At 47.4% G+C, this 15,469-nt stretch overlaps 1 protein-coding gene and 1 long non-coding RNA gene across 7 annotated transcripts in view; one reads left to right on the top strand and one right to left on the bottom strand.

Moving 5' to 3' along the window:
* Positions 1 to 15,469, top strand: part of CARMIL3 (capping protein regulator and myosin 1 linker 3) — a 71,835-nt gene that overhangs the window by 20,410 nt on the left and 35,956 nt on the right. For all 6 annotated transcript variants that reach the window (XR_011362117.1, XM_069961626.1, XM_069961628.1 and 3 more), the window contains exons 6-11: positions 1,393 to 1,493; positions 12,316 to 12,386; positions 13,726 to 13,799; positions 13,883 to 13,958; positions 14,067 to 14,155; positions 14,663 to 14,757. Coding sequence is in view for 5 of the 6 variants with exons in the window: in XM_069961626.1 (XP_069817727.1) it covers positions 1,393 to 1,493; positions 12,316 to 12,386; positions 13,726 to 13,799; positions 13,883 to 13,958; positions 14,067 to 14,155; positions 14,663 to 14,757 (506 nt within the window). In the remaining variant the exon portion in view is untranslated. The remainder of the gene's footprint in view (positions 1 to 1,392; positions 1,494 to 12,315; positions 12,387 to 13,725; positions 13,800 to 13,882; positions 13,959 to 14,066; positions 14,156 to 14,662; positions 14,758 to 15,469) is intronic.
* The window catches only part of LOC138785562 (uncharacterized), a 29,675-nt gene continuing 27,860 nt past the window's right edge, over positions 13,655 to 15,469 (bottom strand). Inside the window, exon 5 of the long non-coding RNA XR_011362118.1 lies at positions 13,655 to 13,788. This is a non-coding gene — a long non-coding RNA (uncharacterized lncRNA). The remainder of the gene's footprint in view (positions 13,789 to 15,469) is intronic.

Below are 15,469 nucleotides of genomic sequence, written 5' to 3'. Positions count from 1 at the left end.
ATGACCCTTGAAATCCATTCCAGTAAAATCCAGCTTGCAAAAGCCGAATGGCGCTCCTTCCCTTTGGACGCTCGTCCTGCGCCCACTTGGCACTTTATGTCCACATGTGGGGTATTTATGTACTCGGGAGAAACTGCGCTACATGTTTTGCGTTTTTTTTTCCTTTTATCCCATTGTGAAAATGAAAATTTTTCCCCTTATAGTGTAAAAATAATTTTTTCTTTTTTCACGCCACATTGTTCTGAAAATCTGTGAAGCACCTGTGGGGTCCAAATGCTCACCGCACCCCTTGTTACATTCCTTGAGGGGTGTAGTTTTCTAAATGGTGTCCCTTTAGGGGTGTTTGTTAGGTTTTGGCACCCCAGAGCCTCTGCCAACCTGAAGTGGTACAGTCAGAAATTACCAAATATAATGGAGCCATTGAAATTCACTAGGCGCTCCTTTGTATCTGAGGCTTGTGGTTCCGTCAAACAGCGCAATAGGGCCACATATGGGGTATTTCTATAAACTGCAGAAACGGGGCAATCAGTATTGGGGTGAATTTCTCTGGTAATAAGTTTATAAATATGAAAAATTTTGGATTACAATAAAATCTCTGCACAGAAAATTAAAATTTTTAAATTACTTACACACTTAGCTTTTATTTCTGTGACTCTCCTAAAGGGTTAAAACACTTTCTGGATATGCTTTTGCAGAGTTTGGGGGGTGCAGTTTCTGAAATGGGGTGCTTTGTGGGGCTTTCTAACATACAGGCCCCTCAAATACACTTTAAACCTGAACAGGTCCCTAAAAATATCTGATTTTAAAATTTTACTGAAAATTGGAAATTTGCTGCTTAAGGCTTTCTATTGTCTAAAAAAAATGAAAGAGAGTTTAATAAATGCTGCCAACATAAATTAGACATGTTGCTAATGCTATTTAATATATAATTTATGTGGCATAACCATTTTCTGTATAAGCAGAAAAGTTTCAAAGTTAGAAAAATGCATTTTTTCACAATTGTTCAGGTTATTTGGGTTTTTTTCATAAATATTCGTTATAAATATCGACTCCAATTTACCAGAAATGTAAAGTACAATATGTCACGAGAAAACAATCTCAGAATTAGACGGATAGGTAAAAGCATCCCGAAGTTATTAATGAATAAAATGACACAGGTCATTTTCATAAAATTTGTCTCTGTCATTAAGGCCATTTCAGGCTCTGTCCTTAAGGGGTTAATGATGTCCTATCATCCCATCGTCATGTGGGAAAGAGTATGTGTAAACAGAGATTTAGACTATATTGCTTCATATGCTATTAATAATGATTTTTTGTGTGAGTAAATTTAAAAGTAATACCTAGATGTATTTTTTGCTGCCCTCACTCATTCGTCTTGTTGATATCCAACAGATGTCTGGTCAGGCGACAATATCCCGAGTCTGCAGACAGTTCACGAAATTCATCTCCAAACTCCGACACTGCTGCGCTTCCTACAACATCTGGGATCTGCGGTGAGGCTACCCAGCTTTGAGCGGACATTTTATTCATGTATAATAATATATCATATAAAATATAATTTGAGTACATAGACAATGTTTCATTCCGAAAGCTTCATTCCTTGTCTAGGGGATTTGTTACTGTTGTACATGCACATTTTATTAACCTGTTTGTTATATAGGAAAATAATTCACTGAATATCAGGATAACATTAGTAGTCATGGAGAAGGGTGTAATTATATGAAAGTCATGATGAAGATTAGTGATTGTTTAATGGTCACAAGATATTAGATGTTAGATATCATAGACTTGAACTGGTAACAACTGTTATTTGCTGGCTATAACATTATCTGTATAACTAGCTGACTTTTACCCTTTTAAGGCCTCCTTCACATGACTGTAAGTGCTTTGTAGACTATAAAAATTTGGATCTGTAGTAGGACCTATTGACTTTTATGGACAAGTCAATTCTGCAAATAAGGACCCTATTGCATGCCCTATTCTTATGCGGACAGGACTTTCTAAAAATATATATGAAACCTGAAAAAAACCTGTTGTCTGCATTGCCCCATAGACATGAATGGGTTCTATACTGTCTGTAATTATGGATCCGTAATTATAGACAGTATACTGATAGAAATATATGGTTGTGCGAGTCCTAAAACCTAGTTGTCAGGAATGTGCAGTAGCCTTGTGTGAACTGGGCCTGGTTTTTGCTTTTGTGTGACACGGCGGATTGCTTCTCAGCTTCCAGCAATGCAGGAGTTACACTGAGCTCTGCTAGACTTGATTGCTGCAGCTGAGCAAGTCTTTTTGATTGATGTTTTCCTCTGCCTGCCTGGAACCTGGAGGATCAGAGCGCCGGTCCAATGGCTATCCGGACCGGGCTCTTGATCCTCATAAAAGAGAACTGAGCCAGTCTCTCAGCGCTGGCTATTAAGGTTCCCAGCTCCCCCTGTCTATTCCTGTGATCCTTATACCTAATTCCTCTGCTCGATTTACCTGTTACCTGACCTCCCGCCTGACCTTTGACTATCCGATTGTTTACTGATTTTGTTCTGCGTTGCCCGTTTGGTTCTGACTTTGGCTTGTTGACTCTTCTTTGTGTTTGTTTCTCTGTCTCGTTCTGTGTTACACCTATACTAGTGCAGGGACCGCCTTTGTGGTTGTCCGCAGATGGCCGTTTGAGGCAAGTAGGTAGGGACAGTGGGTGGGTTCAGCCCTAAGGCTCACTGTTGTGTCTTATCCCTACCTCCATCCCTACTATCTTGTATCTCCAGCACAACAACTGCTTTATTAAGGGTCTTTTAGAAGAGCTGATCATTGGCCAAATTAATTCCTGATAACTGACCCATAGTAAAGGGCCAACAATTAACGAAAAAAATGCTTGTTTGTTAACTGATCGTATCATTTATGCAGACCAAAAAATCATTGTTACTACATTGTTACCGATGTAAACAGTAAACAGGGTATGTGCAGCTAAGAATGATGAAAGTAAGGCGCCACACAAATGATCCAGGGATTGTTTCTGGGCCCTGCCTGCAAATAAAAGAAGTAAGAGTACCTGGCTGTGTAGGTATGAATATCGTCCCCACAAGCTTATTGTGCAAACAAGGAGAATAAGGAGGAAATGACTATTGTGGTGGACGCAAATGATGCAAAAAACAACTTTATTATAGTTATCATAAAGAACAAAGCAATAGTGTAGTTAATCCAAATCTGTACAGTGAGAGTATAAAAGATTAAGGTAGGCTAAGGTACTGTCGGGGAGGTAGCCCTATTGTGCCCTACCTAACATATCTCGTGAACCGCTGGGTCAGGCGGTGTCTGGCCCTACGCTGGACAGTCACCAAGTCAGGGTACAGACTGTCTAGAGATGTATCGTGTGGGTGTGATCAAAGGATCAAAGATGATTCCGTCTGGTAAGTATACGGCAACAGTTACTTAAAATGTGATATGGCTTAAGTGTATGCACTTTTTTTCATATTGTGAGATGACAAAAGATCCTTTAAAGGTTTCCACTTCCAACGCGTTTCCCCTAGGTGGTGTGCATAGCTTCATCAGGGAATAATGTGGAGATACTATTTATGTTGTCATCAAAAAGGAAATCTCACGATAGATGCCATGTTCTTTAGTGTGAAGAGTAGCGATATAGACAGGTCCTGATATAGGCTAGTGATGATGTTGTACAAAGCCCATCAATCAGGTCCAGAGTCAGTCCAACAGATGTGTTGGTTAGTAGTTTATGCGAAAAGTTAGTGGTTTTGCAGTTAGTGATGTAACACACACATGGTGCGGGTTTAAATCATATTATCAATGCACATGATGCGTGCACTAAATGCCGAGGGTCACAGATTATATAAGTACGTGTCTCTGGTGGATGTCGTTAGTAGAACTGCCTTCAGAGAACCCAGGGGGAGATGTCTCCTGGTCAGGCAGAGGGAAAAATCGGCAGAATTAGATGTACTGCTATCCTTTCATGTCCTGAGGCGTGTGGTCAGCGTCTCATACATCTCTACGATACATCTCTAGACAGTCTGTACCCTGACTTGGTGACTGTCCAGCGTAGGGCCAATGACCGCCTGGCTAAGGGACGCCTGACGCAGCGGTCCTCGTGATATGTTAGGTAGGGCACAATAGGGCTACCTCGCCGACAGTACCTTAGCCTACCTTATTCTTTTATACTCTCACTGTACAGATTTGGATTAAATACACTATTGCTTTGTTCTTTATGATAACTATAATAAAGTTGTTTTTTGCATCATTTGGGTCCACCACAATAGTCATTTCCTCCTTATTCTCCTTGTGGGCCCTGCCTATAAGCCATGTAAAAGGCTCCTTAAAGTAAAACTATCAGCAGGTTCGTGCATACAAACTTGCTGATTCCCACTAGCCTCTTTCCTTCACTTACTTTTTTGACCTTTGTAAGGCTAAGGGTCCTTGTAGATAGGTTGATAGATGCCCAAAACAAGCGCCGATCAGCAGGTTCATGCATACGTTCCCTGTAACCCCTTACCTCCTATTACTGGCGCCACTCTTTTGACCCTTGTAGGTCCCACTGTTTTCCTGAAATTCAATCCTATAAAAATATACAAATTGTCGCTTTTTGGCGCAGTGGAGGGCACTCCTTGGGCCACCAGAACGCCATTTGGCTACCTATCAGCTCAGATGCCTGGCTGCCTATACATATACATAAGTAAGTGTGAGCACTGGAGGCAGCGGGTGGGCCGAACGGTGCTCTGGCGGGCTGAGGAGCGCTCCCCGGTGCTCCAAAGTTTTTATAGGATTGAATTTCAGGAAAACAGCAGGACTTGCAAGGGTCAAAAGAGTGGTACTGGTAATAGGAGGTAAGGGGTTACTGGGAATGTATGCATGAACCTGCTGCTCAGCGCTCGTTTTGAGCATCCATCAAGGACCCTCAGACTAACTACTAGCTGCAATTGACCAAGGAGACATCTATATTTAATCCAGATAATAAGGAATTAAGTCTGTAGAATTTGTGCCAGTTTTAGCTTTTCGGAATGATTAGATGTATTCTACAGGAAATTGAGCAAGCTCAATATTTAATTAGATATTTTTTACTGAACCAAAAAAAAACCTTAAATCTCAGAAGTCAAATATATCAGCAATTTCAGCACTGCTGGAAACAAAAAACCTAAAATAGCTCTGCATTGCTTCTCTAGAACGTGTGGTGAGAAGTTAGCCTATGTGCACTATTGAATGCGCATTTTAGTATTTAGAGTTTACATGTGCAGCGTACGTCAGAGCAATCTATCTACTTTTAGTCACTCTGCCTTACACGCATTTCTGCTCCATTCTTGCATATAATTGTGGAATATGGACCAGATTTGCCCACTGTCTGTACTTTTCTAGACAGTCTGGTCATGATTTTTTTGGAAAAATTTTTAAGAAAAAAAAGTTAAAGGGGTATTCCCCCCCCAAATCTTATTTACAGTGTTTAATAGCCCACTCATAGCTTTATACTTTGCTCAATACAAGTAATTACTTGTTCTGAGCCGTTTTGGAGCTCTTTCTGCTAACTCACCTTCTCTCTAAGCACAAAATGAGTTAGACGCTGTCCACCTCGATACGCTCCTTCCTCCTGGCCCTCACCTTCCGAGATGGGATCACGTGTCCTCCCTTGACAGGCGAGTTCCCTGCAGCCTGCAATAGCACCCTCCCCCAACATGAGGTCGGTTCCCTTCCATGCTGCTTCCCCTGCTCTCCCTGCTGATCGCATGCTCCCCAGCACCAGTGGCGAAACTAGGATTCATGGGGCCCCATAGCAAAAAGGCCTATGGGGCCCCCCAACATATTACCTGTACTGGCGATATGGAGCTGTCCCCCCGCCTTCGGCAGCTCTGAGACGCTGTGCCCTGGGGTGGGGTGGGGGGTAGGGGGGTGAGTGGTAGCAGGCCGCTCAGAGTCCCTGCTGGTTGGGGCAGCTCTGAGACACCTGTGGGGTGCGGGCTGCTTTAAGACAGTGTGTGTGGGGGGGGAGGGTTTAGGGGCTGCTCTGAGTCCCTGCAGGTCTGGGGGGTGCTCTGAGTCCCTGCAGGTCTGGGGGGTGCTCTGAGTCCAGGGGGGTGACCTCCATTATACTGACTACTATACAAGATGCTAGGGAAGCTGGATGACCCCATTATACAGGATGCCAGGGAAGCTCAGTGACCCCCATTATACAGGATGCTGGGAAAGCTGGATGACCCCATTATACAGGATGCTAGGGAGGCTGAGTGACCCCATTATACAGGATGCCAGGGAAGCTGAGAGATCCCATTATACAGGATGCCAGGGAAGCTGAGTGACCCCATTATATAAGATGCTAGGAAAGCTGGTGACCCCATTATACAGGATGCAGGGAGGCTAAGTGACCCCATTATACAGGATGCCAGGAAAGCTGAGTGACCCCCATTATACAGAATGCAGGGAAGCTGGGTGACCCCCATTATACAGTATGCCAGGGAAGCTGAGTGACCCCATTATACAGGATGCCAGGAAAGCTGAGTGACCCCCATTATACAGAATGCAGGGAAGCTGGGTGACCCCCATTATACAGTATGCCAGGGAAGCTGAGTGACCCTATTATACAGGATGCCAGGAAAGCTGAGTGACCCCCATTATACAGGATGCTGGGAAAGCGGGTAACCCCATTATACAGGATGCAGGGAGGCTGTGACCCCATTATACAGGATGCCAGGGAAGCTGGTGACCTCATTATACAGGATGCCAGGAAAGCTGGTGACCCCGTTATACAGGATGCCAGGGAAGTTGAGTGACCCCATTATACAGGATGCCAGGGAAGCTGGTGACCTCATTATACAGGATGCCAGGGAAGCTGGTGACCCCGTTATACAGGATGCCAGGGAAGGTGAGTGACCCCCATTTTACAGGATGCCAGGGAAGTTGAGTGACCCCATTATACAGGATGCTAGGGAAGCTGGTGACCCCATTATACAGGATGCCAGGGAAGCTGGTGACCCCCATTATACAGGATGCCAGGGAAGCTGAGTGGACCCCATTACACAGGATGCCAGGGAAGCTGGTGACTTCCAGCTGGCAGTGATAGTTACCATCCTCCTGCTGTGTGTCTCCTCCTCAGGCCCTGTGCACTCTGCCATAAGCGAATATCCCACCAGCGGTGGGCGCTGGGGGCGGGGCTTGCCACAATGGGGGCGGGGCTTAGCGGACCGTCCCGGAACTGTTCCACTTGTAGAGAGGGGGACACTGGTGCAGGAGGTGCAGGACGCTCTGAGCCTGTGTCAGGGGGAGATGCGGAGGTGTTTAAGAGGGGATTGCAGAGGCTCCCTTCTGCGTCTCTGATGGGGTACTTTACTATCAGTAGCGTAGCTACCTTGAAGACAGGGGAGACGGGCCAGGCGGGCCCCCTGCAGTGCGGGCCCCCATAGCAACTGCCTTCCCTGTCTTCATGGTAGCTACGCCACTGCCCAGCACATATAGTAAATCGTCTTCATCCCTGCTTCTCCCACTGCTCTCCCAGCTGAAGGCATGCTCCTTCAATCCCAGCATGAGAGGACAGTAAGCCGACTCCCTCCCTGCCGAGATCGCATCCCCCCCCCCACACACACTGTAAGCCGACTCCCTCCCTGCCGAGATCGCATCCCCCCATCCCCCCCCCACACACACACTGTAACCCGACTCCCTCCCTGCCGAGATCGCATCCCCCCCACACACACTGTAAGCCGACTCCCTCCCTGTCAAGATCGCATCCCCCCACACACACTGTAAGCCGACTCCCTCCCTGCCGAGATCGCATCCCCCCCACACACACACACACTGTAAGCCGACTCCCTCTCTGCCGAGATCGCATCCCCCACACACACACCCTGTAAGCCGAGTCCCTCTCTGCCAAGATCGCATCCCTCCCCCCACACACACTGTAAGCCGACCCCCTCTCTACCGAGATCGCATCCCCCCCCCCACACACACACACTGTAACCCGACTCCCTCCCTGCCGAGATCGCATCCCCCACACATACACACTGTAAGCCTACTCCCTCCCTGTCAAGATCGCATCCCTCCCCACACACACACTGTGAGCCGACCCCCTCCCTGCCGAGATCGCATCCCCCCCCACACACACACACCCTGTAAGCCGACTCCCTCTCTGCCAAGATCGCATCCCCCACACACACACACACCCTGTAAGCCGACTCCCTCCCTGCCGAGATCACATCCCCCCCACACCACCCGCCCTGCAGGCCAGAGTGCAGGGCGGGTGGTGGGGGGATCTCAGGCAGTCCTGTGCTGAGGTCCGGGTCCGGGGCTGGCTCTCTACCAATCCGGAATCGCTGGCACTTTCCTGATATACACTGTAAGCCGACTCCCTCCCTGCCAAGATCACATCCCCCCCCCCCCCCCACACACACACACACACTGTAAGCCGACTCCCTCCCTGCCAAGATCACATCCCCCCCCACCCCCCCACTGTAAGTCGACTCCCTCCCTGCCGAGATCGCACCACCCCCACCCCCCCACCATAAGCCGACTCCCTCCCTGCCAAGATCGCATTCCCCCCACCCGCCCACCGTAAGCCGACTCCCTCCCTGCCGAGATCACACCCCCCCACCCCACCCCCCACCGTAAGCCGACTCCCTCCCTGCCGAGATCGCATCCCCCCCATCCCCCCACCGTAAGCCGATTCCCTCCCTGCCGAGATCGCATCCCCCCCCCCACACACACACACACTGTAAGCCGACTCCCTCTCTGCCGAGATCGCATCCCCCACACACACACACACCCTGTAAGCCGACTCCCTCTCTGCCAAGATCGCATCCCCCCCACACACACACACACCCTGTAAGCCGACTACCTCTCTGCCAAGATCGCATCCCCCCCACACACACACACTGTAAGCCGACTTCCTCCCTGCCGAGATCGCATCCCCCACACACCACCCGCCCTGTAGGCCAGAGTGCAGGGCGGGTGGTGGGGGGATCTCAGGCAGTCCTGTGCTGAGGTCCGGGTCTGGGGCTGGCTCTCTACCGATCCGGAATCGCGGGCACTTTCCTGATATACACTGTAAGCCGACTCCCTCCCTGCCGAGATCACATCCCCCACACACACACACACACTGTAAGCCAACTCCCTCCCTGCCAAGATCACATCCCCCCCCACCCCCCCACTGTAAGCCAACTCCCTCCCTGCCGAGATCCCACCCCCCCACTGTAAGCCGACTCCCTCCCTGCCGAGATCGCACCCCCCCCCACCCCCCCAACATAAGCCGACTCCCTCCCTGCCGAGATCGCATCCCCCCCCACCCCCCCCACTGTAAGCCGACTCCCTCCCTGCCGAGATCGCACCCCCCCACCGCAAGCCGACTCCCTCCCTGCCGAGATCGCATCCCCCCATCCCCCCACCGTAAGCCGGCTTCCTTCCCTGCCGAGATCGCACCCCCCCACCCTCCCACTGTAAGCCGTCTCCCTCCCTGCCGAGATCGCATCCCCCCCACACACACACACACACACTGTAAGCCGACCCCCTCCCTGCCGAGATCGCATCCCCCCCCACACACACACACACAGTAAGCCAACTCCCTCCCTGCCGAGATCGCATCCCCCCCCCCCACACACACACTGTAAGCCGACTCCCTCCCTGCCGAGATCGCATCCCCCCACACACACACACACACTGTAAGCCGTCTCCCTCCCTGCTGAGATCGCATCCCCCCCACCCCCCCACCGTAAGCCGACTCCCTCCCTGCCGAGATCGCATCCCCCCACACACCCTGTAAGCCGACTCCCTCCCTGCCGAGATCGCATCCCCCCCCCACACACACACTGTAAGCCGATTCCCTCCCTGCCGAGATCGCATCCCCCCCACACACACACTGTAAGCCGACCCCCTCCCTGCCGAGATCGCACTCCCCCCCCACTATAAGCCGACTCCCTCCCTGCCGAGATCACATCCCCCCACACACACACACACTGTAAGCCGACTCCCTCCCTGCCGAGATCGCATCCTCCCCCCACACACACTGTAAGCCGACTCCCTCCCTGCCGAGATCGCATCCCCCCACACACACACTGTAAGCCGACTCCCTCCCTGCCGAGATCGCATCCCCCCCCCACACACACTGTAAGCCGACTCCCTCCCTGCCGAGATCGCATCCCCCCACACATACACACAGTAAGTCGGCTCTGCTCCTGCTCTCTCCCGGCTGATCGCATCCCCCCCCCCCCATACACTCACAGTAAGCCGATTCTAGCTCTGCCACTGCAGCGTTTAGCAAGTCAACTCTGCTTCATCACACAAGGATGACAGCCCTGCCCTGTCTGTGATCGGCTCTCTGCTAGTGTGTACATGACTAATGATGTAGCAGAGCTGAGTATCATGTGTAGCAGAGAGCCGATGGCAGCAGGGACAGGCTGCCAACCTTGTGTGATGAAGCAGAGTTGACTTGCTGAACGCTACAGGGGCAGAGCTGGAGGGGAGGGCTTACTGTAGCTGTAACATACTAGTCACAGCCCCCAGGCCCCGCGGATTTCAGCCATTTGCCCCCAAACCACCCACCCCCACCTCTGTCATCGCCTCCCCCCATGCGGCCCCCTTTTCCCCCTCGCACTGCCCCATATGAAGAACTACAAGTCCCAACATAGTGCTGGCAGTTGTAGTTCTCCAGCAGCAATCGAGCTGTAGCTGTGATAAGAAGTTGCCTGGCTGCTGAGCACTGTGCTGGGAGTTGTAGTTCCTCAGCAGCTATCAGTAGTATGAGGCACAGAGAGCTTCATATTACTGATATCTGCTGAGGAACTACAACTCCAAGCATAGTGTTTATATACTGCAGAGATGGTCAGCTCCACCCCTCTCCTGCAGCTCTTTAGTTCAGCGATTGCTGTTAGAGAACTGTATGATAATCAGCTCCGCTACATCACAGACCAATCAGAGAGAAGCAATGCATGATGGGAAATGTAGTTTCCTAACTTGGATATAAATCGGCTTTTAGAAAAACTTGTAACTCAGGAATGGCAGCAGCTAGAAAGACAGGAGACGGCTCAAAATACTCAGGGAGGCTTGGTGAGTAAGACTAGCTAGGTTTGGGAACATTTAATTTTTTTAGCTCTTGGGAGGAATACACCTTTAAGTTAGCAATCTTAGCGCAGAAGCAAAGAAGAAACTATAGGGGTGCAGACACAGCAGCTGCACATATGCCCTGGTGCCTTAAAGGAACAACAAACGCTCTGCTACATAGCAGGACACTGGTATCATAAATGGAACATAACTTACTTTTTTCCACCGCCTATTCTTAAAATGTCACTGTCGTTATAACTTTCCAAATAAAAAAAAAATCTGTTGTTATCATGTTGTAAAACTATACTAAAATTCAAGTCTCCCTAAGACAGATTTTTAGTCTTGTGCTGGTTGAACAAAAGAGACTAAACACATGAAGTCTCTGTGTGCAAATGACCAGGGAAACACAAGACTTCCTGTTTTAAGACTCTTTGGGGGGAAAAAAAGAGTCAGAACACAGCAAACTTGCTGTCAGGATTGTACCTGGTAAAATCATGTTCTCAAGCTCTGGTCGCCGGCTACGATCATGGCGGCAAAATTTACGTGCACGCTAGTTGTTTTCTTGTATCGTTTTTTTTTTTTGTGTGAATACAGTTTTATTCTGCTCTGGCATTTCTGCTCTGTCATCCTATTTCAGTGCAGGGAACGTCACCTGGTTGTCCACCATCATAAAGGGTGGTCTAGTGGCAAGTAGGCAGGGACAGCGGGAGTGGGACAGTGTCAGGGCTTCACCTGTCTGTGTGAGCGTTTCCTTTGTGTACCCTGAACTGTCCTGACACTTGCTTTATATCACATCCACTGTTGATTTAGATTTTGAAAGTTTTAACAACAGTCACAGTTTAACATCCATAAGAGGACTATAGATTTTACCCAATTGCTATTATGTCTACCCAACTTTCACTTTTCATTAATATTCTAATTTTCGCACAGGACCACTGTGGTATACTTGAGTAGAAATAAGTGAACATCGGGTTTTCCAAAACCGATCTGAGGCACAAAGAAATTGGATGCAGCCCTAAGGCTGCCTGGAAAACATGGATACAACCATAGGCCATAGGCTGTATCCATGTTTTCCAGGACTTCTTAGGGCTGCATACTCAATTTTCATTCACCATTAATTAAATACTGCATGATCCGGTTCGGACGAGGCCTGCTCATCTCTATTCTTGATTCTTAAGGGCACATATAATTATTAAATATGTTACTCTCTATCCCTGTGTGGTGTGGTACATTTACATCACTGATAAAAATAAATATAATTCACATTCAAGTAAAAGTCTTTAGTGACAATCTCCTCTTCTTTAGGTGGTTTTTCAGAGACGTATGCTGCTCTTTGTGACTATAATGGAGTGTGTTGCAGAGAAGAGGTTCAGTGGGTAAGTATAACTAACTTTAAAGGGGTTGTCTGGGATAAACTATGATCTGGGTTGCTACCAGGGCTGCAGTACCCTGAGGAAAAATCTGTGTCCTGACAAGACAAAGTACTGTGTGCTAGTAATAGACATGAGGCTAAAACTGGTCATCAGACACACAACAGATTGCTGTACATCTAAGTGTACATCTGTTGGCAGTGCATCAGTTGCAGGCTGAAAAACATGTCTCTTTTATAGCCAATGGTTGCAAATTGAATCTGTTAGTATTAGTTGTAATCATTTATTTTAAATGAAATCTAAAAAAAAAAAAAATACAATCATTTAAATGATTGATATATATTGGAATTCCTAACAAAATTTTCTCTAAAATAATTTAAAGAGTTACTGTTGTATTTTTTTTTTTTTTTTGCAGAAATCAACAGTTCATGTGATTTTAAGAAACTTTGTAATTGGGTTTATTAGCCAAATATGCCATTATCTGCATTTAAAAAGCCTTTTCCCAGGTCCCCCCCCCTCCTTCCTCTTTTCCATTCACTGCAAAATATCAGGAAATTGTTACTTGTTGCATCAGACACAACCCTGTCTGTTCTATAGAGAGGGGAGGAGGGAGTTAGCCGGTAGCAGAGAGCAGAAAACAAAGGATTACACAAACACGGAGCTGGGTGACAGCTGTATTCAGACTTCGGAGAGGTCAGTGCTGACTGTCAGAGGAGATAACCGGGTATGTAGTTGTAAATTAACTGTTTGTTGTCCTGTTTTGGTGTCTCATTTCCCTCTCTCCATAGGAGAACAATAAAGACAGGGAGGAGAGCTTCAAACTGCTTTTTCATGATAAAAATAAATTTTTCGGCTAATAAACCCAATTACAAAGTTTCTTAAAATCGCCTGGACTATTGATTTCTGCAAAAAAAAATTTAATGACAGTGACACTTTAACAAAAAGTCTAGGTAAATGTAACAGGTGACAGATCTTCTCATGGTATTAAAGGGGTACTTAAGGGAGCATTTTTATTCAAAATTACACTCATGCTTCCTCCACCATTCCGACCACGCCCAGTCACTGCCTGCTCAACCAATCACTAGTAGAGGTGTAACACTGCTGTGGCCATTTATTGGCCGAGTGGTCACTTCCATGTGTTGACACCAGGAACTGCTGCATAGTGGAACTCGGTTCCTTCAGTACATCATTATGCATAAAAATACTTCTTTAATGTGCATTTTTTCATCTGTGATTTATATGTAGAATTACATTTTTTCTGTAAATTTGCTAACTGCTTGCTGGTACTGCAGAGATTTTATTTCCGATTTGCTCCTTTTAGAAATGTTATTGTGTTTCATTTCAGGACGTGGATATGATTTATCACTCTCAGGACAGCCGGGAATTTAACTTGCAAGACTTCAGCCATCTAGAAAGCAGGTCAGAGAGAAGAGGTAAGAAAGTGCTGTCAGTACTCATCGGCCACTATATTGCTCACACTCTACCTTTCTGTTTCTCCACAGGGACCTGGCACTGGTTGTTGCAGCTCTGGCATATAATCAGTATTTTCTCAGGCTCCAGGCCGCAAATCTTAAATTGGTAAATACTAAATTAACACTGCAAGCATTTCTCTTTTGTTTGCATGCTGCAAATGTTGATATCTAAGAATTCCCTTATTTACAGGTTTTTTTGTCTTTTTAAATCCAGGGATCGGAGGTGACAGAGCAGATTCTACATTGCGTGGGCCGATCACAGCACCTAGAGGAGCTAATCCTAGAGGACTGCGGACTGAGAGCGTGAGAGAGGGAGACAGAGAAAGAGGGAGATATAGATGGGATTATATAGACGGGATATCAAGATAAGGGTAGAGAGGGAGCTGGAAGAATATTGGGAGATACTGGGGAAAAAAACATCTAAGTGAAAGTTTTATAAAGAGGGGATGCTAAATAAAGGGGGAGGAGGAGGAGGAGGGTGGTTCATGAAGAAACACGTTATTCTGTAAGGACAGTGGTGTGTAGTAGAGCAGGTTTCAGCATGGTGTGTATGGCTTTTTGAATGCTTGCTGTGTTTGAACTGCATTGTGTTATCATATTACAGGACATAATATCCTACTGTGGGTAAATGTCGGCAGAAATATAAGTAATACAAAAGGCCAGGCTGGGGAAATGAATAATGCAGATGATGTTAGATCAGCTTTTCATCTCCAGCAGTACAGTGCCCCCTTCCCCTCACCTTCCCTCTTTCTCTCACCCCTTCTCCCTCTCTCTCCGTTCCTCCTCTCTCTGTCCCTCTCTCTCCTGCAGTGATTTTGCTCTCCGCTTGGCCTCTGTTTTGTCAGATAATGCAGCGTCCTCTTTGCATTCGTTGAACCTGTCACACAACCCGCTGGAGGATCGAGGTAATTCATCTTCTACAGTATGTTCTGTGTGTATGTGTGTCACTGGGCATTAGTAATCCAGGTTGGTTAGTTTTATCTCCTATGTAACAAATAAATAACTATATTACCAAACTATATTATAATATAAATTGAAGAGATTTTTTTTTTTATATTTCCAACATAAATACTTAAAGTGAATGTACCATCAGGTACATTGCTTTTATCTTTTTATAAGAATAGACCGGCAGGGGGAAGCCAGTGGCGTGGTCCTTTTTTTAAACCACGGCCTGCTTCCAGTCCTTTCCCGAGCGGCGGACCAGCCTGACGCACCAGTGGAGGACCCATCTTCCCCCAGTGTGACAAAACCCCCTCCTCTCTGTGACATGGCTCCATTGATTGTAAAGGAGTCGGGGTTTCGTCAGATTGGGAGCATGCTGGCCCGCTTCCTGTGCTTCAGGCCGGGCCGATGCTCAGGAATAGATCAGCGCCGTGGCACTGGCATCCCTATGCGGTCAATGTACTTGATGGTACATTCACTCTAACCTCTGAATCCTATTGTTCTTGGAATGGAGAGCGGCTTTGCTGGGCCTGCCCCCTCTAGCGTATGGCATAAAGTTATCTGATCACTCAACCTTAAAGGGGTTATCCAGCGCTACATAAACATGGCCACTTTTCCCACTCTCTTGTCTCCAGTTAAGGTGTGGTTTGCAATTAAGCTCCATTTACTTCAATA

Source organism: Dendropsophus ebraccatus, chromosome 3 (assembly GCF_027789765.1).
Source record: "Dendropsophus ebraccatus isolate aDenEbr1 chromosome 3, aDenEbr1.pat, whole genome shotgun sequence".
Lineage (NCBI taxonomy): Eukaryota > Metazoa > Chordata > Amphibia > Anura > Hylidae > Dendropsophus > Dendropsophus ebraccatus.
This window is presented reverse-complemented; position numbering and strand designations above follow the sequence as displayed.